Consider the following 23,995-nt stretch of genomic DNA (forward strand, 5'->3'; position numbering starts at 1 on the left):
TTCTTCAGTTTTTTTACACTTCAGTCATTCAGATCAACAAACATTGATGTGAAATATTCTGACTCCACACAAAGATAACTTGTGTAAAACAAGATGCACTTTTCAAATTTTGGTTATCCAAACGAACCATGCTCTATGGGGAAGTAAGAAATTGCCCTTTCTTTACAGAAATCATGAATGAGCTGAGATTAACCGCAGTGTTTGGAAAGCTGTGTTCAATTTCCATAGCCACACCAAAGCCAAATTACTGCCAGACCTTAAGAGTCAAGAAATTATCTAAATAGAACCTTTCTGACAACATGAAGTAGATGAAGAAAAAGAGCACAAAAGACAACACATCTGAAAAAATTCAAAAACAGATTAGTAGCAGTCGCATCGTCCTTTTACTCAATGTTTACAGAGGACTCCACAGCCACCCAAACAGCTAAAACCCATGAATCCTTGAGAGCCTTTTAAAAAGCTGCCTGTTTTAATAGTTCAAAGAACACATACTTTAATACTCACAATGGACAGACATGTTGTGTTGGCACTAACTTCTACGGTCATTCTTATCTCTGTTCCTGGGGCTTTAGCCAATCAGCCCAAAGGAAAAGGAATGGCTGCTAACCTGCTTTGCTAACGGCCAATAGCGTGTCAGCTAGCTGGTATTTCAGCTTCCCAGCTCTTTTCAGATATTTTAGCAAAAAATCTACAAATATGAAAGTTTTCCATAAAACTTTTTGAGATACGTTCCATACTAAGAGCAGGCATACTAGGTGGTTGAATACAACCCACTGGTGTAACTTTTTTTTAAGCCCTATATTTGTGTTTACCATCAGAGCCATTGAAGCTGTGCGTTCTCCATCAGACTGATGTAATACGACCGGCTAATTACTTAGTACATCAATGCAAACTCGCCATGGAGACAAGGTGGTGCTGAACCGAAACGCGTGTTAACAGTAACATCCCACATGTTCTCCAATAATTAAAAGTTTATAAAATGAAACAAAGCAAACCGTTTTTCATGTTATTTGGAATGTTCTTAAACTCACCACCATCTGCATGAAAACACAGATTTAGTTTTTTTAGTCCTGGAGAATCCTTCAACAGCAATGGAAAAGATATTTAGAGTTTGTTTTTTTTCTCAGTCCATGATGTTTGATGTAAACCATAATTATTATGTGATTAAAATGCTTATGATGATGTGTATGAAGGTGCATTGCAACCTGACTGAGAGCAGATCTTCTCTCCTCCAGTCTCTCTTTCACGCCACTTCCCTCCAAAAGACTCATCAGAGTGCGCTGCAGGTGCAGCAGAAGGCTGAGGTTGGTCCATTATTAGGAAAAGTGTGAGGAAGTGGTGCCATCTATAATACATGCCGCATAATTTTAAGTGACGAGTTCCAAATGATTTTTTTCCCTTCCATCCCAGATGATGCTGCAGGCGGGTCACTATGATCCCGAGGCGATCCGAAGCTGTGCCGAGAAGGTGGCTGTCCACTGGCAGCAGCTGATGCTGAAGATGGAGGACCGCCTGAAGCTGGTCAACGCCTCCGTGGCCTTCTACAAAACATCAGAGCAGGCGAGCTGCAGACCTTCACACACTCACAACAGTGCATATGTGTGTGTTCTTTCGGTGCTGTTTCAAACTGCTACTCTGGATCCCCGTAGGTGTGCAGTGTGCTAGAGAGCCTCGAGCAGGAGTACCGGCGGGACGAAGACTGGTGTGGCAGCCACGAAAAACTCGGGAGTTCAGTAGAGAGTGAGCACCTGCTGCCCCTGATCAGCAAACACCTGGAGCAGAAGGAAGCCTTTCTGAAGGTGAAGAACACATCAGTCTGCTCAGCTCCCGCAGCATCTAGAGATACAGTTCATACCAGATATTTACATACACAGGATGAAAAGACACACACATTTTTCTGTCTGGAGTTAAATCAGACCAAAGTTACATTGTTTTTTTTTCCCTTGTTAGTTAGAATGACAAAAAATATTTCTATTTGCTAAATTCCCCCCCCCCAAAAAAATGTAGGGAGATTTTATTGCAACATTCTTCAAATTCATGTGGTCAGTATCAGAGATAACTGTCTTTTAAACTATATGACTTAGGTCAAACATTTTGGAGTTCCTTCCACAAACTTCTGACTTGTTAAATGACACATCTGATTTAATTGGACTCACACCTACAGGTGTATTTTAAGGCGACATCTGAAACACACTGCCTTTTTTTTGTTTGACACGACGGGAAGGTCAGAAAAAAAAATCAGCCAAGATATCAGGAAGAGAATTGTGCAGATGCAAAGTTTGGTTTACCGATGCTAGAAGGTGCCATATCCATGTGTTAACACAATCATACACAAATGTAGACATGCCGGTAACGTCCAATCATCACACCGCTCAGGAAGGAGACGGGTTCTGTATGCCAGAGATGAACATCTTTTGGTCCAAAAAGTGCAGATTGCAGTTTGTAGATGCACAGGGACAAAGATCTTTATTTTTGGACACATGTCCTGTGGTCTGATGAAACTGCAGTGTAACTGTTTGGCCATAATTACCAACTCTACATTTGGAAAAAGAAAAAAACCGGTGACGGTTGTACCATCCAAACGGTCAAGTATAGTAGTGGCAGCATCGTGTTGTTGGGCTGTTTTGATGCAGATGGAAACATAAAGTACATGGGACCATGAGGAAAGCGCACAATGTGGAAATATTGAATCAACGTCTGAAGGCATAAGCTGGCAAGTTGAAGCTTGGGCACAGATTGACAATAACCCTAAACTCACAGCCAGAGTGGTTACAAAGTGGCTTAAGGCCAACCAAGTCAATGTTTTGGTGTGGCCATCACACAGCCCCCAATCTGTGTGATGGACCAGAATGGACCAGAACTCCAGCAAACTACCATGAGAAGGTTTGTGGAAGGAAGCGCAAAAGGTCTGACACTAGTCAAACATTTTAAAAGACAATTATCACTGATAACTGACCACGTAGATGGAAACTTCTGAATTCAAGGAAAGTTACAAAAAAATGTAAGAAAAAAAGGTTTTTGGAATTTAGCAAATATTAACAATTTTGGTCATTCTAACTGAGCTAAAACAAGAAATATTTGATATGATTTAACTTCAGAAAGTAAGAATAAAATGTGTAAGCATGTTTTTTTTTTAAATTTAGTATATGTAATTTCTCGGTTTCAAGTGTGTATCCCCGAGTTCCTCCTGCAGAGGTTCTGGTGCAGAACGAATCCTGTGGATATTTACTGGTGTGTTTCAGGCGTGCACGCTGGCTCGGAGGAATGCTGAGGTCTTCCTCAAATACATCCACAGAAACAATGTGAGCACACCTGGAGCAGCAGGCCATGCTAGAGGACCTGAGCAGCAGGTCAAAGGTGAGCTCTGCTGCTGTGCCACAGGGCCCTCTGCTGGCGGAGCGGCAGAAGGACACCTCTCTTCTTTCAGGTAAGACTTAAAAAAGTGTCGAGATTTGTCATGGTCGGCGTGTTTTTGTGTGCAGCCATTCTGAACGAGCTGCTGCAGAGGGAAAACCGGGTTCTGCACTTCTGGACGTTGAAGAAACGAAGGCTGGACCAGTGTCAGCAGTACCTGGTGTTTGAACGCAGCGCTAAACAGGTCAGAACGTCTGAATTTGGGTTCTTCGTTAGGAAAAAAAAAAAAAGAGGAAAGTTTGCTGTTGCTCATTAACGGAGTTTTAAAGTTTTAAATCAGCAGCCAGTGATTAAAAACATTGTGCTTGTGTGTCAGGTCATATTTATACCCCAGGGGATGAAAAAGGTTTGATTAAGTTCTCCCTGGATTAATAGGAGAAATGAAAGGAGTGAATTATTAATTCTGCAGTTACATTCATTTAAAACGTATTATCTGAGGCACCAATAGGGATGCCACTTGGGATTTTATTAAAAGTAAATTATACGGGTGCACCAATAAACCGGCCAGATTTCCTTCATTTTTGGAGATCAGTCATCTTACATGAGAAGCTGATCTTATCTACCTGAGCATAAGTGTAAAAATCAGCCACTGTGCTTTGTTGCTGTTCTGTCACCAGGTTATGTTTGCACTGTAAAAAAAAAAAAAAAAAAAAAGCCAATTTAGTTCAGGCTTCATGCTGTGCTTGTCTTGTTTGCTCCCAGGCTCTGGACTGGATCCAAGAGACAGGAGATGTTTACCTCGCTACACACACATCACCTGGAGCCAGCAGTGAGGAAACCCAGCAGCTGCTCAATGACTACCATCACTTCAGACTTTCTGCTAAGGTAAACGGTGCACTTCACAGGAAGGGAAAACACAAGAAGACTTCCCTTTCACAAAACATGCGAGCCGATTCTGGTTCTGAGTTCATGAAGTGTGATTTGAGACATTTCTGCTCCCAAATAAACATGTAAGACGCCGTAGAGTTTGCAATCCCACTCTGTAAACCTCCAAATAAATGGCTCAAGTCCAAGTTGGGCATCAGCTGCTTCACAGCAGCAGTGCAAGTAGGTGCCAAACTTGGACTCAATTAGTTACGCTCACCAGAATGTTGGTGTCCCTTCAACCCTCAGCAAACCAAGGAAAAGGTGAAGCTTCTGATCCAGCTGGCGGACAACCTGGTGGAGAAAGGCCACGCCCACGTGTCGGAGCTGAAGCGCTGGGTCAGCACGGTGGACCGCAGGTACCGAGACTTCTCCCTCCGCATGGCCAAGTACCAGGAGAGCCTGGAGAGGAGCCTGGGCATCAGCTCCGAGGTGAGCGATCAGACGGCTGCTCACGTTTCACAGAGAAAGATTGGAAATGGCTTCAAGTAGTGAGAAAACGTTTCCACGTGCAGGAGAACAAGGACCTGGAGCTGGACATCATGCCTGCGAGTTTGACCGACGACCCCGAGGTCAAACTCCGCGATCCAAACCACGAGGTCGACGAGGAGAAGAGAAAGTCGGCCAGGAAGAAAGAGTGAGTTCAGTTCTCTGCTCTTAATCATCTGTTCATTCACAGATAAACAGATGGTTCCTCGTGAGTCGGCCTTTTATCGACCCACTTCCTGTCTTACCGTGAGCCGATTCAGTCCCGGCGCCTTGAAAAGTTTTCATGGCCTTAAACATTTCTCACATTATGCCACATCACAGCTACAAATTTTACTCTACCTTGGAGATTGAAATAAAAGATAAGTGATAGGTTTTCTAAAAGTAGTTTACAGATAAGTAGAATAAATAACTGCAGAAGTCTGTTTCTCCTCTTTTCTGGCCAAACAATCCTTCTACGTTGTGTTGATCTATTACATAAAGTCGCAATGCAATACATGGAAAACCGGTTGCAAAGTGGAAGAATGTAAAAAAAAAAGTTCAGGGTGTGAATACTTTTACGAGGGACTGTATTAAACGTGTGTACTCTGATGCTGCATCTGTTGTTGGCGGGATGCTGAACCGCTCTCTGTCTCAGGTTCATCATGGCGGAGCTGCTGCAGACGGAGAAGGCCTACGTCAGGGATCTCCAGGACTGTCTAGAAGTGAGGAGAAGTGTTAGTTTTTCCTTCTTGGTGCTTACCTGTTGTCATCACCCTGCCGCCTCACCTGTGTGTGTGTGTGACAGACCTACCTGAGGGAGATGACCAGCGGTGAAGAGGAGATTCCTCCAGGCATCGCTAACAAGGAGCAGATTATTTTTGGCAACATGCAGGAGATCTACGACTTCCACAACAAGTAAGGCCTGGACAGCGTCTGTGCAGAGCTGCTACACATGGGACTTCAGAATCAAAGTTTTCTCTCTGATGGCACATAACTCACCAAGAGCTTCAGGCTTTGGACTTTGGAGGGTTTTTTGAGTTAAAACGTTTTCTGCTCCCTTCTTTTTCTTCTTCTTCTTCTTCTTCTTCTTCTCCAATTAACCTTTGAGGTTTGATTTTACAGAAAGTTCAAGAACTCTCCCTCTGGTGGAAGTTTTCTGATTTTTATACCTCTGCACAACGTCCGGGAACTTCTGTTATTCCTGGAGGGAACTGTTCTGTCCTTTCTGCTCCATTTAGACATCTAGGCTCAGATCAATCAACAAACTCTTGCATGAAGGTCCAACACTACAGAGCTTAAACACAGCATAACATCTGTTTTTTTTGTCGAAACATCTTCGACTTGTTGCAGTGTCAGTGGTGTGAAATGGCTGATCTTCGTTCTGTTCCAGTATTTTCCTGAAGGAGCTGGTGAACTACGAGCAGCTGCCGGAGGACGTGGGCCACTGCTTCGTCACCTGGGTGAGACTCCAGTGTTTCAGGCCTGACATCTCCCTCCAGTATTTGTCTCGGTTGGAAGCTTTGCCTCGTTATTGAAACTGTCCCTTTTCTCTGATAAGGCTGATAAGTTCCACATCTATGTGGACTACTGCAAGAACAAACCCGACTCCAGTCAGCTCATCCTGGAGCACGCTGGCAGCTTCTTTGATGTGAGTAAAACCTGGAATAAGATTCCAACTCGTCCTTGAGTTAAACCTTGAAATTTGTCGGCGCCTCTGATCCAGCTGGTCCAACTTTAGCTCATTCAGACATGGTAGGGTGAAGGAAAACCGCTTTGTAAAACTATTTATGGTGCTCTGTGTGCATAAACAGGACATTCAGCAGAGACGTGCGCTGGCAAACACACTCAACTCCTACCTCATCAAACCGGTCCAGAGGATCACAAAGTACCAACTTCTGTTAAAGGTATCTGCAGCAGCTGCAGCACAGCCTCACACATTCACCGCTGACGCAGACTGACGGAGCAGAAATCCTCTTCTGCTCCTCCGTACTGTCCCGTTCTTGCAGGAGCTGCTGTCTTGCTGTGAAGAGGGTAAAGGGGAGATCAAAGACGGCTTGGAGGTGATGCTCAGCGTTCCTAAGAGAGCCAATGATGCCATGCACTTAGCCATGCTGGAGGGTAAGGCTGCTTATGCTCTGCTACTGAACAGACTCACAGTAGCTGATTTGATCTGGCAGTCAGGCTCTGCCTCTGCCTCTGCTGCAGGCTTTGAGGAGAACCTGGAGGTTCAGGGTGAGCTGATCCTGCAGGACAGCTTCCAGGTTTGGGACCCGCGCGCACTGATCCGGAAGGGCCGGGACCGACACCTCTTCCTGTTCGAGTTCTCGTTGGTCTTCAGCAAAGAGATCAAAGACTCGGCGGGAAGAACCAAGTACCAATACAAGAACAGACTACTGGTGACCAATGAGTGCAGTTTTATGTTGGACCTGAAGGGGTCGCCCTTCCACTGTTGATTGATTTATTCACTCCTCTCTTGTTTCTGTCTTGTTTGCAGACGGCAGAGCTCGGGGTGACCGAGCACATAGAGGGCGACCCATGTAAATTTGCCCTGTGGGCAGGAAGAACCCCGTCTTCTGATAACAAAACTGTGCTAAAAGTAGGTCAAAATCATTATAACGCCGTATCGCTTTGAGGCATCACCATGCACCGTTTGACACAGAAAACATGTCTCCTCCAGGCATCCAGCATGGAAGCCAAACAGGAATGGATAAAAAACATCCGTGAGGTGATCCAAGAGAGAATGACTCACCTGAAGGGGGCGCTGAAGGAGCCTCTTCATCTGCCTAAAGCGCCTGCACTGACTAAGCCCAGGAACTTCTCTAAGAGGTCAGCCAGCAGCTTCGTTTCAACCTGAATGACAAGGAATACATGTTTTTGTATTCAAAAGATTGTTTTAAGTACAAATGAGACCAAAAAGAACAGAAATGCAACATTTCCTAGTGAGAAACTGGATTAACTTCATCTGGCTGTCCAACCAGTCGGATGGACCGGTCAGGTGAGAGCATGCTGTGCTCAGACATATCAAAATTTATACATTTTCCAAAACTCCAATTGAAACTGTTTTTTTCATCATATGAATCAGCAACAGGATGTTACTAATGGCAGAAAAGACAAAGATGACATAAAAGCAGTTGGAGGATGATGGGTGGCACGATTTTTAATGACTTATCATGTGAACAAACTTGTGTGATTTTATTTCTTATTTAATGGAAACACCGTAATTATGAAACTTTTTTCAACATTAGTGTAATATTGACTGTTTTGGACACGTTTGTAACGAAAATGCAGCTACTGTCAGATACTTAAGGTATAAGTGATGACCTGGGCGCCCTGCACCTAACCATGAAGCAAAGCAAAAATAGTTTTTGTTTGTAAATATTATGGCCTCATCTCACACTGCTGTATGTTCGGCCTCATTCAGGGAGGGAGGGGAAGATGGAGACAGTCAGGGAGACGGCAGCAGCCAACCAGATACCATCTCCATCGCCTCCAGGACGTCCCAGAACACCATAGACAGCGACAAGGTAGGAAGCCCAGTCTGAGCATGTGCAGAAGACGTTGTCTGAAGGCCGGCTCTATAACGAGCTGATGACCCACAGCTGGGCCTGCACTACAGGGTCTCCTGAGCAGCTTACCATGGGCTCCAGCAGGGGCAGAGTGTGTGTCTGTGGTAACGGGACGGTCTGTGCATGGCAGCACGGTTGCTGGGTTCTGGGAGCTGCGTGTTTCAAAAGTAGTGAGCAATGTGAGTGTGAAGAGCGATGAAGACTCTGTTCAGGTTGTGTTCCGGTGTGTGTACCGCTGATGCTGCGTGCCGACCAGCCGCCCACTTCCAAGTAAGAGGTGCACGTTTACGCAGTGTGTGCTCAACTTTAATGCAACTAATTTAATCCTTAAAAATTGTTCCGCAATAAAAAGTAAAACTTGTTTTGTAGTAAAGATATATATAATTTTTGAAGGTATTTTTAAAAATGACGTCAGAATAATTTGTAATTAGTCTTGAGCTGTTTAGCAAGATGTCAACATCCATCAACTGACCAATTGGGCTGTTTGGTCAGCTACCCCAGAACTTATTTAGGATTTTCAGGATTTGAAACGGGGCCCTGACCTCCTCTTACTATTTCCACTATTACACACAAACACCTACACACACAAAGTCACTGTGGAGTTCTGCTATAATGTGGCCTTTTCTCAGTGCAACCCCACGCCTACACACTGTCTTTCCTAAAATGTCAGCTGCCACCGAGCTGGCATACACACACACATGCACACACACACACACACACAAAGAATGGTCCCAGCAGTGCAGCTTTTGTTGTTTTTACTCTGTGCCTCAGTTTACAACTGTTCCTTCTGTCCATTTCCACTAAATAGTATTTCTGTCTACTCTGTAGCGTTGTGCAACTTTCCTCATTGCTGGTGTTTTTATTCGGCATTATAATAATGGAACTTGTCTACCCCTCTTCCCAGTAGAATAAGGAATTTCTCTGCCACTTTGTGTGGGTGTGTTGTTGCTTTACTCTGGTTTATTGTTTTGTGGATTTGGAAAATTCCATCTTCCTATTCTGGGATCCACCTCCGATGTTTTCCTGAAAACCAGTTTTGTTCAGAACTTTGTTTACAGAGTTCCTGTTTGATTTTTGCCACCGCAGTTAAAGCTCTGTTTGTAGATGGGTTGTGGTGATACAGTTAGTCCACTAGCACTACATGCATGATGCTTACTTACCTGTTTGGAATTGGTGGAATGGGAACATTTAAAGCTCCTGCTATATTTTATGCATATGTTCTCAATGACCCGATCATTGGGATTTTCTAACGTTGAATTTGAATAAAATTTTCAGGTAAAGATGTAAAGTTTTTCAACTGCATCTTTAATTTTGTATATCTGAAATAAAACTACAAAGGTTTAGGGTTACAGCCAACTTACTAAAAAAAGGGTAATCTGCCTGGAGCATCATTTCTTAAATTGGTAAAACGAGAAGAAAAATAACTATTTTGGGTTTTAAAAAAAAGAACAAAAAACAATGTATGAGTGATGATGTAATTCAAGTATGACTATAAATAAAACGACAAGCATGCACACGCAAAGACTCGTAGATTGTACAGTCTGATGGCTACAGGCAGAAATGATTTCCTGTGTCGCACTTTGGTAAAACGAGTCTCTGGCTGAAGCTGCTCTTGTTTCCAGCCAGCATGTCATGAAGTGGGTGAGACTCGTTGTCCAACATGGCCTCCATGTTGGACAGGATCATTCACCACTTTAAAATGTTTACTACAATGTGCAAAGGATTTACTAATAACTTAGAAGGTATAAGGCTTATATTGTCCTTAATTACTTTTACCTGTGGTTAAACTCCTGATTGAGTTGTGATGCTTTTGTTTTGAAGGGACAATTTATTGTTTAACTATCAGAACAAAGGCAACTTAACGACGATCAAAGGACAGAAGATAAACTGTAACGGAGCTTCTAATATCTATATTATTGGCATCAGCCTTGATAAAGACAAAAGGTATATTTGTGATGTACATAAGTGCTTGTTTTAAATAAAGTGTGATTTAAACTGCATTTGCTTAATTATATATCAAAACTAAAGTTAATTGCCATTGTAAACGTCATTTTAAATTAAAATTAATTAAAGGCTTTTCTGTCCAACTTGGATGAATAGAGTTCAGGTCAGAGATATTGTTGGTATTCTGTTTTTTTAAATTTTTTTTTTATTAATTGATTTCTGTTGCCTTGGCGACGTTCTCCGAGTGTACAGCTGAAAATGTCTACGCATCTGCGCCAAGTGGTCAGGTTTGTGCAACTTGTTAAAATTCCTTCAGATTTCTTTCAGTTTCCATTAAAAAACCTGTCAGACAGAAAATATTCGGTTAATTTGACCCCTGCTGGGTGTAAGGCCAGTCTGCCTCTTATGACCTTAGTGCTTTAATGTGATTGCACTCTTCTGTTTAGCATAATATGATTTAATAGGCATCTGAATAACTCATCAGTAGCTAAAAAAAAGACAAATATTTTGTTAATTAAATGTAAAATAAAAATTATATAAAAATATGTTTTGACTGAAACTGTTTATATCCCAGATTGTTTGGGTGATGGAGGTAGTGAACCTCCTGCTATTTTAGTTGGGGACCTCAGAAAGAACGAGTAGCATTATTTTTATTTGAATCGCTGGTGGGGGTCAGAGAGCCCAACAGGTGGCGCCGCTGCATGGCAGCCTCTCCTCTGTCAGACTGTCCCAGGTCAGCTGTGGCTACTATCCAGTAGCTTTCCTACATCAGCATGTAGACCTGTGTGTGAATGGCTGAAAGTAATGTGAAGCACTTTGATGCCCTTTGGACTGGACAAAGTGTTGTACAGGCCATTGCTGTCTGTGAGGCTTAATATTTTGATTTGTGACGTTCTTGTCCGTTTTCCTTAATTCCCATTAGGATCAGTTCTCTGTGAGTCCAGACCATTTCTACTGTTGTGGTCTTTCACCCAATCTACATCTCCCCCTTTTCCCAGTTTGTGTTTTTGTCGCCTCTCCCAGGCCGCCTGCACACAAACATTGAGGTTCTGTGTTCAGAAACATTCCTTGTGCTTTATATTCTCTGGTTTCACTTCTCATCTCTTCTTCGATAAAAACAGCCCAGCGTTGGCCCAGTCACATGTTCCGCTGTCTGCCTTTCCAGGGTGTGTTTAGGGTGAAGCTACCGTTTCTGGTGGTTTTGGATGACGAATGTCTTGAATATGTTTTTCTCTTTTTATTCTTTCTCATCTCCTTCACTTATCCTTTTAGCATAATATTATAATAAATTTTATTTGTAGGTGCATTTCTCGACACTCAAGGTCTCCCTTACAAAGGTCAACATAAAAACAGGCAGAATATTAAAATGCACAGTAAAATTAAGCTGATGGGTCTTTAACTGTACCGTCTCCAACGTTTTATGTCCAATTTATGTGCCACTTAAACTGATCCCTTTAAAAGGAGTAAAGCAAAATCATGTCACTAGAACAGTGATGTAGTGCAAGTTATGTAATGTTCAGCAGGACAGATCATGGTAGAAAGAAAGTTCACTTGTTTGGTCTGTTGGTCTGGACTATAGTAAATTAAATCCCTGTTGTTCTCACTGAACATGCTGTTTAAATGCGAGTCTCAGTCTCAGACAATCCACTGCTGACGCAAACAGAACAGTGAAAGTACAGATGGGATAAATTAACCAGTAAGGAGCAACATTTTAACTTAAGTTGTATGCTGGACTTCTTGGATTAGTAACAGAGGTTTATGGCTGTTTGTGTTCTCACTCTGTGTAGAACATACAAACATAAACGCCTAACATTAAGCTACCATTTTTCTGCATGTATATAGTCTTTAATAGTCAGATTCATTATTAACAGCTTGTCAGATGTTTTATGATACTAAGACTGTGGCTGAGGATTGTGCTATGCTTGGCAGGACAACTAAAGGCTGGTACGTTCTCCACAAGAACAGAGGAATTATTTTTCCCCTAGAGCTAGAAGAACAACAACAAGACACCTTTCTGGTCTTGCAGCCCCAGTTTGAGACTTCCTGCAACTTGTTTTTGACACACTTTTGGGCAGAACTTTGTTTTCTTGCTTGGTGTTTAAAAATTAATATAGCTGCAATGGGAAAGACATGTGAAAACTTCAAGAACTCTTGTTAAAGCTGCAGTAAATATTTTTTACAAAAGAAAAAAAAAAAAAAGACCTGTCACTATGTCCTGACAGATGATCTGTGGAAAATTGAGCTTCTCTGCTTCGTCCTTGTGGACCATCTGCAGAAATGCATGGAAACGGCCAATTAGAGCTCGAAGTGTCCCAGAATTGTCAACCATTCTTGTGTATGTGCTGCTCACACAGCCTATTTTGAACAAGCTCAAGAGATGCCGTGTGGTGCAGCTATACCAACGCCAGAGAAACAAACCAGCGTTCAAGGAAAACTGTTCATCTGCCATCATCCATGGCCATGCCACCTGGCCTGAGTGTCTACAGCAGCCTCTGCTGTTAGGAAGCAGCTGAGAGCAAGGGCATGGATTTGAGCAGCACATACTGTACATGAGTGTAATTAACTGCACTAAGACTCTCCTTTTTGCTCTGTTTCTGACTAGGAGCAGGAAATTTCTGCACCACAGGGAGGTGGTGGAGATTTTTATTTTCCACAAATTATACTGTTGCAACATAATGACAGTTGTAACAAATATTAAACAATGATTTTTTTTTTCTTTTATAAGACTTAAATACTGCAATTTTAAGTGAGAAATGTCCTGGCCAGAAAGAGAAGTTCCATCTTGCTACCTCAAGTTTTTAGCCTTAGTGTCATCCCAATAGTGAACTAAGGTACAATTTCCTAAAAAACTTCACAAAAACAATCTTAACCATTTAAGCACTACTCTGAATTGCATTTTTAAAGCTGATTGAAATAGTTTGCAGTGTCCTCTCTACTCATAAAAGCCTCAACAGTGTGAGTGTTGGGTGGCAGACTGAGACATCGCTTAATAAAGAGCAGCTGTTCCTGTTTTTATGGCCACTTGTAAAAACACGAGGAGGAGGACGGTGTCATTTCCTGCAGAAATTAGGCGGGTATACATTTGTTGGTTTGATATCCAGTAGTTGTTGGACTCCCTGTAAATACTTCTGAAATGTCTTCTCCAAATAAACCTGATTGATTCCAAAACTCCTAATGTCACCTTTGGAAATCCAAATACTAACGTAACAATTTGCAAACACAGAAGTCATTAATTTCGGTATTAATATAATTTATATTATAAGGTATTAATGTAATATATATTATTACATTAATATAATATCTTTATGGACTCATCAGGATGATGCATAAGACCTAAAGACAGACGATGCAAAAAGGTCTGTTTGGAAGCTCATATGTCACATGGTGAGATAATAAAAAAAGCTATTTTTTTTCTCAAAATTCTACACAGGTTGGAAAAACTGAGTAACTTCAGAGTGTAATACCAGTTGTATTTTTTTTTCTATAAACAAAATGTTTATATTTGTACATAGATGTGGGAATGTGATGCCCCAGCTGAAGAGGTTCTCTGCTCCTTTGCCCTGCTGGTTCTGTCCTGATCCTTAGGTCCAGCCAGACAGCAGTGCAGCCATGTATAGTGCAAACAAAGGATTAGTCTTTGAATTGTTGACACGTCTGTCATAATCATAATGAAAATCTCTGCTGAAATGAACACATTTCAGACTCCAGCCACTGCTGACCTTCAGGTTAGCCTGAAACACAGTTGTGGTTCTTTACTTGTTAAAAATGTTCATCATTCACAAAAACAAGTACAGAAAAACGCATTTCTCTCGACATCCCATAAAAATCCTGCTACATTTGTTAAAAATTACCAAAGTCCTTCTATTAAAAATGGAATGGTTGAAATGATTGGAGTCAAAATATCGCAGTCTTAAAATCTGGAGGACAAACTTCAGATTTTGCTCTGTTTTTGGACATAAGCAGACGTTGATGCAGTAAACCAGCATAAAAACAAAGGGTGTGGTAAAAAAAAACCCATAAAAAACAAAATTATTACTTTGCAATAATTTTTTATAGCTCTTTTTGACCCATATGCCCCCTTAAATTCATATGTAGGTCTAATTTCTGTACCCTTTATATCGACTCCATTGCGGCTCTTCTCCATGTAGACAACAAGGAAGAGAGTTTATTTATTCATGAATCTGATTTCTGTGTGGTAATGTCTGGGTCGGTCCTAATGGCGGACGTGGAATCGTTCAGCTCTCGTAAACGTCATTAAAGACGACTGTGTTATGAGAGTTTGTGACCTAGAGGGCTTTTTGTTTGTTTTTTCCTTCCTTGCTCTATCTGCTGCTTTTAGCTGAAGCTTTAGTTGCTTCACATTAACAAGATGTTCAGTGTGAACATGCCGAAGCTGCTATGATCATCACGAAGGACTCACACCGACCACCGAGTCGGACTTTGCTGTACTTCAGCTCTGTCATTCTTTTGCTGATGTCCCACCGCAGCCTTCGCCTCCTCCGTATGACTGGATTCTCCTTCCTGTGACGTGTTCCAGTGTAATGAGGCGGCTGTGGCTCAGCCTGCGGTCTGCGTTATTTAAAGCATCGTTCCAATGGCTGTAAGCTTGGCAGTCTTCATGGCTCCTCTGCCACCAGTACTGCACTCTAGATGCTTATTTAGCTCCTGCCTTTTTTTTTTTTATGAGCCACGCTCTATAAACCTTAGCCACTGTGTGGAACAGGAGCCCACCAGTGTCTGGACCACCATAGCACAGAAAAAAAAATTATATTTATGTAACATTTTATTTTAAATGTACCATAATGAAAATACCTAAAAAAAAAAAAAAAACAATTGAAAACCCAATACCACTTGTATACCTCGTGTAAGTGGACGGGACATGCCGGACGGCACAGTGTGTCACTATGCAACAAGATTAAAACTTCCATCTTTATTTCCTTCAAACTTAGATGGAAAATCTCTGGGATGAATTTAAGTTCTTACCTTTGGGAAAAACTTCAACATTCCTGAAAAAGAAGTTTGAAAATGGCGAATGATGTCATTGTTTTTACCCAGAACCAATCGGCACTGATTTGTGAGCTTGATGCACTTTCGTCAAATACAATGAAGTCTAAAGGTTGGATTATGCAAATGATACTTGCATACATCATAGAGTAATTAATGCTGCAAGAGTATAAACATGAAGTTGAAAGAATGAGAGGATAGTGGCTGGTTTTTAGACCTTTGCTGAGGTAGATAAGATCGGATAACATCAGCTTCAAGTTTCTGCTGCTCATGTTTTCCCAACATGAAGGATATTGGAGCCGATTTATTAGTGCATCTCTAACAGGACTGTCTAAGGTCTTTAGACCTCAGTGAGCCACAGTGAGAGTCATTATCTGCAAATGGAGACGACAGAACGGTGATGGATCATCTCAGGAGTGGTCGCCTTCCAAAGTTACTAAAGAACCCAGAACACCTAAAACTCCACAGATGTTAAAATCGATGAGGATCATTAATAATCAATGCATCCAGATAGAGCTGACCCACACACCGGCTGTTCAGCTCCTGTACAGAAATGCATCTTGCACCTTCACAAACCCATGAGAGCCAATCAGCCCTCATGGACTGACTTGTTTTATTGCATTTTTTTACTTCTAAAGTAGTAGGACAAATTTCGTGCAGGATGAATGCAACAAAAATCCATTTTCCAAAAGAATTTCTCCTGTACATAAGCAAGAACTGGGCTATAATTTGATGTTCCAGTGAGCGGTTTGGAAATAAAAATGGCCTTTCTTGGTGCTGCAGTGTGCCGATTAGACTCTGCTACACAGGCAGCGATTGTTGACATGTATGTTCTCATGAATCAGATTCATTGAGCTCAAAGTGAAGCTGTACTGTAACCATCTGCTGCTCATATGACTTTTTTGCCCTTCCCATTTCCACACACACACATACACTTATTTTGCTGGCAGTTGGAAGCGTTTTTGTGCCTCAGTCGCTTCCATGGAGTGGGAGAAATGTGAACACACTGTCCCACACACACACAGCGAGCAGAATAGTGTTGTCTTCAAACACAAAGCAACGGCTGTTTATTCAGGCTGAGGCAGAGGGTGCATGAGGGCGTGTTTGCTTGTGTGTGTGGCAGAGACTCAACGAAGAGAGCTGTCAGAAGGACAGAGCCACAGAGAGGCGGAAGAGACGAGGCCGACATGCCAAAGTGGATGAGCTTTAAGTTGTTCAAGGAGAGCAGCAGAGTGAGTACAAACTGCTGGACTGAACTCAGACTAAACAAACAGAGCTGCTGTTGTTTTCGTCTGCTTTAATGTCAAACTGTTCTTCTGGGAGAAGCTGTGTAGAAACTGAACTGTTTAAAGGACACAGCTGAGAACTCTGATGTTCTGTTTCCAGCATGACTGGTCTCCTACAGGTAGAAACGGTTTTTAATGCTTTTCGTCTCGTAGGAAAGAGCTCGAAGCTCCTCTTTCTTACAGCAGTTGTCTGACCGGGCTGAACCTCTGATGCACGCCTTGACAGTTTTTCCTCTCCTGAATGCGTCTCTAGTTTTCTTTGCACAGGACTAGAGACGTAGTCTTTGCCTTTTTCTGTAGATTACTTGCGGTTTTCACTTTTCAATTATTCTGCCACAGTCGAGATTGTAAACGTTGTAGAAACGATTGCATATCATTATTTTAGTTTTACGTTTTTATAGTAAGATTTTGGGTTTCTTTTTGAGGTCCTTTCATGTCTATAATATTGAGGTGTCCATTCACTTAAGTGTGTGTGTGTGTGTGTAGGCAGCAGGCAGACAGGAAATGGGTCATTAAACTCACAGGATGAATGAAATGTGAGCATTGAGATGTCTGAATCTAAACCTGATGGATGCTACAGAACAGATTCAAGTACAAACGTTCCTTTTTCACTAACTTCAGTAAAGAACACTAATGCTAGTTTTATTAGGATTTGAAATGTGCAAAATGTATGCAGCCAATGTGTCGGGAGATGGAGCATCTCCAGTGCCTTGCACAACTTTTTATACCCCTCAACCTTTTCTCATCCCGTTGTTAGAACTGCAAACTTCATTGTGTTCTGATTGTAGTTGAAGTGATATGCCAACACAAAGTGGCTTGTAACTGTAGTGAAAGGAAGAAAATACACAGCTTTCAGTCATTTAAATTAATAAACTCAGTGTGACGTAAACCCCCTTTAATCTGACACACTTACAGAAAGTCCAGAGCAACCAGTCACCTTTAGCCTTCCTTGACAATTCTACTTTTCCTCTCCCTTCATTGCTCCATCTGGGATTTCTATTTTTCTTTCAGCAGGTCTAATCAGCGAACAGAAGAAGTTCTGAATGATATTAATTTTCTGCTCTTTTTGAATTATAGTTTCAGTAATGGCAGTGAAGGAAGCCTTTCAGTCCGTGTTGTTCCACGCTTCCTAATAGTGAGTGATTAAAATTGGAGGCAAGTACAAATGTATAAGACCTTTCGTCATTGGCAAAGGAGTCATGGCCCTGCTCCCCAAGGTGCTGTTTACAGTGCACACAATGTCTAGTAAGCTTCATTGAGCCGTCATGCGTCATTTGCAAAACATCCAATAGTTTCAAACTTCACCAGAGTTCTTGCCTCAAGCTAACAATAATTTCTTAGTACTTGAAGGTCCTGAATCTCCGTATGCACCAAAGTGTAAAACAAGTGACTTTTTTTTTTTTTTTTACTTCAAAAGTCATCTAATCTATTCAGTCCATCCTGTTAAAATGGGAAACATTTGGCATAATAGAAACATGGACATCCATCAGAAATGACGGGCTCAGATGGAAGCATCTGTCAATAGGACAACTAGGAGTTGCAGGAAGAAAGTCACTGTTAAAGGAAAGAAGTCCTGTTTGCAGTGTAGGCCACAAAGCAGACGTGTGGGAGAAGAAAGAGACCCCAAAGTATCGACTCTGGTGACTCGCCACAAATCCACGCCTCACATTTAAATTTTTGGGGGTTATTTTGGGGAAAAAAAAAAATCTTAATTATTTTCCTCCCACTATGCAGTAGTTCTTTATGCTTCTAACCTATAAAACCCCAGGGAATGCAGTGCAGCTTGAGCTTGTAATGTGAAAAGGTTCAAAGGTTATGAATACTTATCCAAGACCTGAATATAATCCATCATGCTACCGTTTCATTCACACTGCTAGCACGCTATCGTTGTTTTACCTCGACGCCTAGTGTCTGAAACATGAGTTTTAAAATCAATTCAGACATTGTATCGTTTTTCATATTTTCACATTTTGTTTGCTTTAAAAAAAAATTAGCCCACTGACTCATACAGGAAAGGTGACTAGTGGAAAAGTTTTTCTTCATGGATGGGTTTGTTTCGTTTTTTTTATTCTACTTTTTACACAGTACAGAAACCTGGAAATGGCTTTGAATAGATTAATTTTCCTGAGCTGTGAAAGCTCTCGTTCATTCGAGTGTTGGAACATGTACCCAGTCTCTGACCCTCGTCTTATCAGCCATCACCGCCTTTACCTTCGTCTTTTTATTGTTTATGACATGCTCCTACCCAGGCTCCACCCCCTGATGCTACTTGTAACTTTCTGTTAAACGATATGTGAGAATAACTGCATTCTTCTTCTAATAATAATAATGAATCGCCTCATTAACTGGATTGAAGCTCATCCATGTCAGGGCATGGAAACTGATGCATTTAATACCCAGAACTTTGCACAGAAGCAACACCTAGTGTCTGAAACATGAGTTTTAAATGTAATAAGATTTATATTACAAATGGTCAGTGTGACCAGCTGACTGAGATTTGTAATAAAAACGCATGAGAGCTATGGTGGATCATCATGCTGAAATGAGAGAAGCTCAGTCGACGTCAGCCAGCGGGGTTCCTTCCGTTGTGCCAAACCCTTTAGAGCAGGGGTGTCAAACTCCAGTCCTCGAGGGCCGGTGTCCTGCAACTTTTAGAAGTGCCTCTGCTGCACCACACCTGAATAGAATAATTAAGTAATTAGCAAGGCTCTGGAGAACTGAGGAGGTAATTAAGCCATTTGATTCAGGTGTTTTGTACCTGTGGCACATCTAAAAACTGCAGGACAGCGGCCCTTCAGGACTGCAGTTTGACACCCCTGCTTTAGAGAGTCCGACACTCGATGTGAAACTCTTTATCAGCCCTGCATAGTTCCACTCCACACGCCCTTCGGTTTTTACGATGCAGCTTTAAAACTGACGTGCAACATTATGTAATCTGTGATATGTGGCAGATCAGAGGCGGTTTAGAGAGGGGCTCGTCTGCAGGCTGATAACGGCTGAAACGGGTTTGATAATTCAGAGTTGGGACACTCTAATCACGGCATCTCTGAATGTTTATGGCACCGTGCTGGTGTACATGTGTTTCTGATATTCGGGTTGGCACCGTTTGTTCTGTACTGACTTCACCCCAACAGGTCCAATGTGGAGCTGTAGACGATCAGCTTAACTCGGTTCATCACCGAAATGTCCAAACAGAACCTGGTGATTGGATGTACAGTATATTTTCACTTCAGTACCTGGGGGGATTGTTCCATGCCGTTCTGTCCAGTTTTAAAACGCATGGTGAACATCCTATCGTAAGCATGCTTTTTATTCAACACCTTTGTGTGTGACTTATCTAGATGGCTGTTCTCGGCATCATTGACATGGTATTGCATCTTAAATGAATCAACTTGAAGCTTTAGTTGCTGTAGTGGACTGTCCCTCTTCATTCTTTGTGATTTTGGTTATCCGAAATCGGTATACAAATGATGCCTCCAGAGAGCGTAAAAATCCCACCATGTCAGTAAGGTGGGTCCTGCTGGGTGTCTGCTCTTATTCCTCACATTGACTAGAAACCTGAAGCAGCTGGATCACTGAATTATTCTCAGAAACCTCAGTGTGTGCATGTGTGTGTTTGTGTGGGTTAGAGGGGTCATATGACGGCTGGTAGATGGTTTTTATTAATATTCACTAAAGCTCTTTGTTTTCATCTTTGGTGAACCTCGTCTTTCATATCTTCAATGCAATATAAGCCAATAATACTGATTTGATCTAATAGGAACCTATTCAGTTAGCTGCGCTAAAGTCAATTAGGATCCAGCTCGTTTTGTGTCTAAATGCATGCATACTTAATCTAGTTTTAATCAAATTCTGGCCCGAGTCTAATTCTTTTTGTCATTCAGGATCAGTGTAACCGAGTTTGGTAAGTTGGTTTTTCTAAAATGCCTCCATTAAACTCTGAACCCTAACTGGGAGCAGGGTTTCCCAAGCCATAAGTTTATACTTGAGGCATTGAAATAGGCTCAAGGCCCAGGGTGTGAATCCCACCGTCTGCGTCCCCAGATGGTGGGATTAAATCAAATAGTGTTGTCATTTTCAATAAGCAAATGTTAAAGTTCCAGGTCTACCGTCTGTGTCAAAATGTAAGCATTCATGAGGATCCTGTGAATGTCTGGGATGCCCCAAGCAACTGCTTAGGTCTACTTTAGGTCATCTTTGAATGTGACCAGCATTACACAGCCTGTTTGAAGATCCACTGATTTGACTGATTTTTAAAAAAAAAATTTTTAATGTTAGACTATAGTTATGTGTTTGGGTATTGTCAACAGTGTCTTCCAACATACACCATAATTACCTAATAATTAAAAAAATTTTGATACAAAATCACATGGTGCCCCTGCCAATGGGCTCGGCTAGTTATCTGGGGGAAACACTGAGGAGCTTCTTCCAGGAAATGGGAATCTGTCTCAAGAACTTTTTCCTTTGCAAAGAACATGACAACATCCTGCACAAACTCGGGTGTTAAAAAAAAAAAAAAAGCCAAGTGAACATCCTCGAGCCAAAGGAAGTGTAGAGTAGAAATGAGTGAGACTGTAATCTAAAACTGATGTAGATTTGACATGATCACATCACATTTGGACATAAATGATCATAAGATTCCTGTATGACATGAAACCATGTGTAGTGTTGATATATGTGGAAGATGGAGATGTCGGTAAATTAAAGACCACTCTTCCAACTCCTAGATTCAGTTGCCTCACCAACAAATGTGTCATATGAATGAATGAAAGGTTAAAAATTGCAACATTCTTTCAAGTTTTGGGTATGATATCAAGACGGCAATAAGAGGAGCTTAGTTGATTTATATTTTCTTCTAAGCTTTTATAGTTGAGTACTTGCTTGAACTTGAGTCTCTTTGCATTTATGTTTGTGCCTACCATTGATGTTGGATTTAGTATGGATGTGCAGATTAAGCTAATAATTTTTTTAAAAAATTCTCAGCAAAAAAGTTGGCAAATTAATTGCAGGCCTTGTTGAAGTGGAGTTCAGGTGGTTCAGTCACATGAGGGTTTGTCAGCCTGTCAGCTGTGGCATTATTGTTTTTTTTCTTTGATTTCTGCAAAGAATGTTTCCCTTGCATGTTTTAGTGTTGAGTGATATATAGATTTCTGCATAGATTTCATAATAAACGTGACGTTGAGTTTTCATGTTCAGCCCTATGACAAAGGTTTCTTGCAGATCTGTTTGCACACATCTCCATGGAGACTTGTTCCTACCAGAAACGACCTTCACTTCAATTTGAGCAATGGAATTAATGATATCTGAAATTTTAGAATGGAAGTCATCTACTAGCACATCTATTGGGTTAAAGCGTAGAGGTGAGGTGAAAGAGCAAGTACAATAAAAGTTTTCCGTTTTCCGCTCTCATATCTTACCAGAGTTACTGACCCGATTTCAAAGCATACTAAGTGGGTTACACCTGAAAATTGTTTGAGATTAATAGGACATTAAACAATCTTTACAGCAAAAAGCCTTTATTTTATGTCAAAGAATTTTTTAAAACATCATGATGAAAACGGAAGCCTAGTCTTAAGATGTAATAAATTCTTTATCAGGAAAATACATATTTATCATGTTGAATACTGCAAGTGTTTCTGTCCATTTGTTCAGACAAAAGGAAATGAAAACATCCAGGGATTGGGTAATAAGTTTTCAAAAATTCACACTTTTATTAGGTGTGTTCACTGCACCAGAATATCTATTAAAAATAAATGTCATCAGTAAATGACACTGATGTCATACAGGTTGTCTTCTACTGAAACATGTGACCGTCACAAGCTTTCATGTGCGCACACGTTTGGAGTGAGCAGAGGAGGGTCATATGACAAGACGGCAGAGCGTCATTCCCACTCTCAAACAAAGCAAGCCAGTCTGATCAGTCTGAAAACATGGTGGAGGTGGAAGTCGGTCACAGTGCTGAAGCAACAAGACATCTTCAATCTGCTTTAAATGGCACTTACCGTAGTCTTGGACCAAAAGCCAATGAAGTGGCACCAGTGCAAAATACTGAAGAAAGGCAGTGACAATTTTATAATTTTAAAATGGTCTTTTATAAACAGTCTTGTCCCAGAGCAGGAACTTTGACCCCAAATCCAAGAGGACCTGATGAGGTTTCATGGGTACAGAGCAGGATGGGTGAGGATCCCATCTCTGCGTCCGGCTTGCTAACCAAACAGCCAGACGAGCTTTAAAGGGGAGCAGTAAAAGTAAATGAGGTGGATTAGCAGAGCTTTAGATTTGTGGCATGACTGACTTGCTACGGGACGTCCATCCCTTACCATCCACATCAACTTCTTGAAGGTACTTGGATGATACAAGTTAAGATGCTTAATTTTTCTTTTGTGGTAAATAAAGTATTTTTGAAAGGAATTCTGAAATTATCAGAAAATGTGTAGGAACAAAAATCCATCCATCAACCAGCCCTTGACCTACCCCAACTCTAACCCTATCTATCCAGCTACAGTACATACCAACCTGAGAACTCTGGAAGTCTAATAAAAAAAACAAAAACTATTATCCATCAGTTCATCCAGCCAACCCTTCAACTGCTTATTCATTCATTTGTCCATTAGATGTTGACCTTTGTCCATTATTTCATGTCATGCAGTCAGTGGTGTTTAAGGCCAGATCACTGCAGTAAAGTCTTCACTATGTTCAAACTGAACTTCTGTATTTATGCTGTATATAAAAGCTTCAGGTGAACAGAGACGGAACTGAAAATTGGAGCCAAAACATTTTGAAATTTGATATGAAAATGTGCAGGAACAATTTTGTTACCCGCAGCGACTCGGAGCTGAACAGAACTGAGCTTTAATCAGCCAGAAGGACTGAAAACAACTGTGCATGTGGGTGTGTGTGTGTGGGGCCATCTGTCAGGTAGAAGTTCACCTGCACCTTTATAGAAACAACAGTCTTTGTTGCTAGGAGATCTTAAGCCCAGCTCACACTATGGTGTACACACACACACTCACACAGCACCTAACTTTTTCCAAAACAGAGAAAATGGAGCAAATGGAGGACGACGACTTGGCCTCAATTAAACCTGGGCACTACTTACACTTTGTAGCAGTTTGTCCAGTTTATTCATCCTGTTTGTCTGAAAGATGTGCTGTGCTCCCTTTATGTTGGCTGAAACATAGAGAAGAATTTGTAGAGATTTTATGTTGACGGACACAGTTCTGGAACATCTCATCTCCCGTCTCAACTAGTTCTCCTGTAGTCAGATTTAAGCAGCTCTGCAGTCCTCGCTGGTTGTTACATGACACATATCTAATGAATTTGAGTCACCATCAGAAACAAGATATTTAATATTTAAAGTGTCAACAGCCAGTCAAATAGGTTTTTTTTTGTTTTTCTTTTAACAGTCTAAGTCTTATTGATGGGTGATAAAACAGTTTTGCTCTGTCT

General features: G+C 41.4%; 1 protein-coding gene across 3 annotated transcripts in view; it reads left to right on the top strand.

Moving 5' to 3' along the window:
• kalrna (kalirin RhoGEF kinase a) overlaps window positions 1–23,995 on the top strand; it is a 174,826-nt gene that overhangs the window by 100,020 nt on the left and 50,811 nt on the right. For all 3 annotated transcript variants that reach the window (XM_008438401.2, XM_008438383.2, XM_008438392.2), the window contains exons 21-38: window positions 1,236–1,304; window positions 1,411–1,560; window positions 1,650–1,799; window positions 3,243–3,357; window positions 3,483–3,598; window positions 4,117–4,239; window positions 4,528–4,710; window positions 4,794–4,915; window positions 5,402–5,468; window positions 5,552–5,661; window positions 6,137–6,206; window positions 6,305–6,394; window positions 6,558–6,650; window positions 6,753–6,864; window positions 6,952–7,142; window positions 7,241–7,342; window positions 7,424–7,572; window positions 8,168–8,270. In XM_008438401.2, the coding sequence (XP_008436623.1) occupies window positions 1,236–1,304; window positions 1,411–1,560; window positions 1,650–1,799; window positions 3,243–3,357; window positions 3,483–3,598; window positions 4,117–4,239; window positions 4,528–4,710; window positions 4,794–4,915; window positions 5,402–5,468; window positions 5,552–5,661; window positions 6,137–6,206; window positions 6,305–6,394; window positions 6,558–6,650; window positions 6,753–6,864; window positions 6,952–7,142; window positions 7,241–7,342; window positions 7,424–7,572; window positions 8,168–8,270 (2,115 nt within the window). The remainder of the gene's footprint in view (window positions 1–1,235; window positions 1,305–1,410; window positions 1,561–1,649; window positions 1,800–3,242; window positions 3,358–3,482; window positions 3,599–4,116; window positions 4,240–4,527; window positions 4,711–4,793; window positions 4,916–5,401; window positions 5,469–5,551; window positions 5,662–6,136; window positions 6,207–6,304; window positions 6,395–6,557; window positions 6,651–6,752; window positions 6,865–6,951; window positions 7,143–7,240; window positions 7,343–7,423; window positions 7,573–8,167; window positions 8,271–23,995) is intronic.

The sequence above is a fragment of the Poecilia reticulata genome, linkage group LG2 (assembly GCF_000633615.1).
Source record: "Poecilia reticulata strain Guanapo linkage group LG2, Guppy_female_1.0+MT, whole genome shotgun sequence".
Taxonomy (NCBI): domain Eukaryota; kingdom Metazoa; phylum Chordata; class Actinopteri; order Cyprinodontiformes; family Poeciliidae; genus Poecilia; species Poecilia reticulata.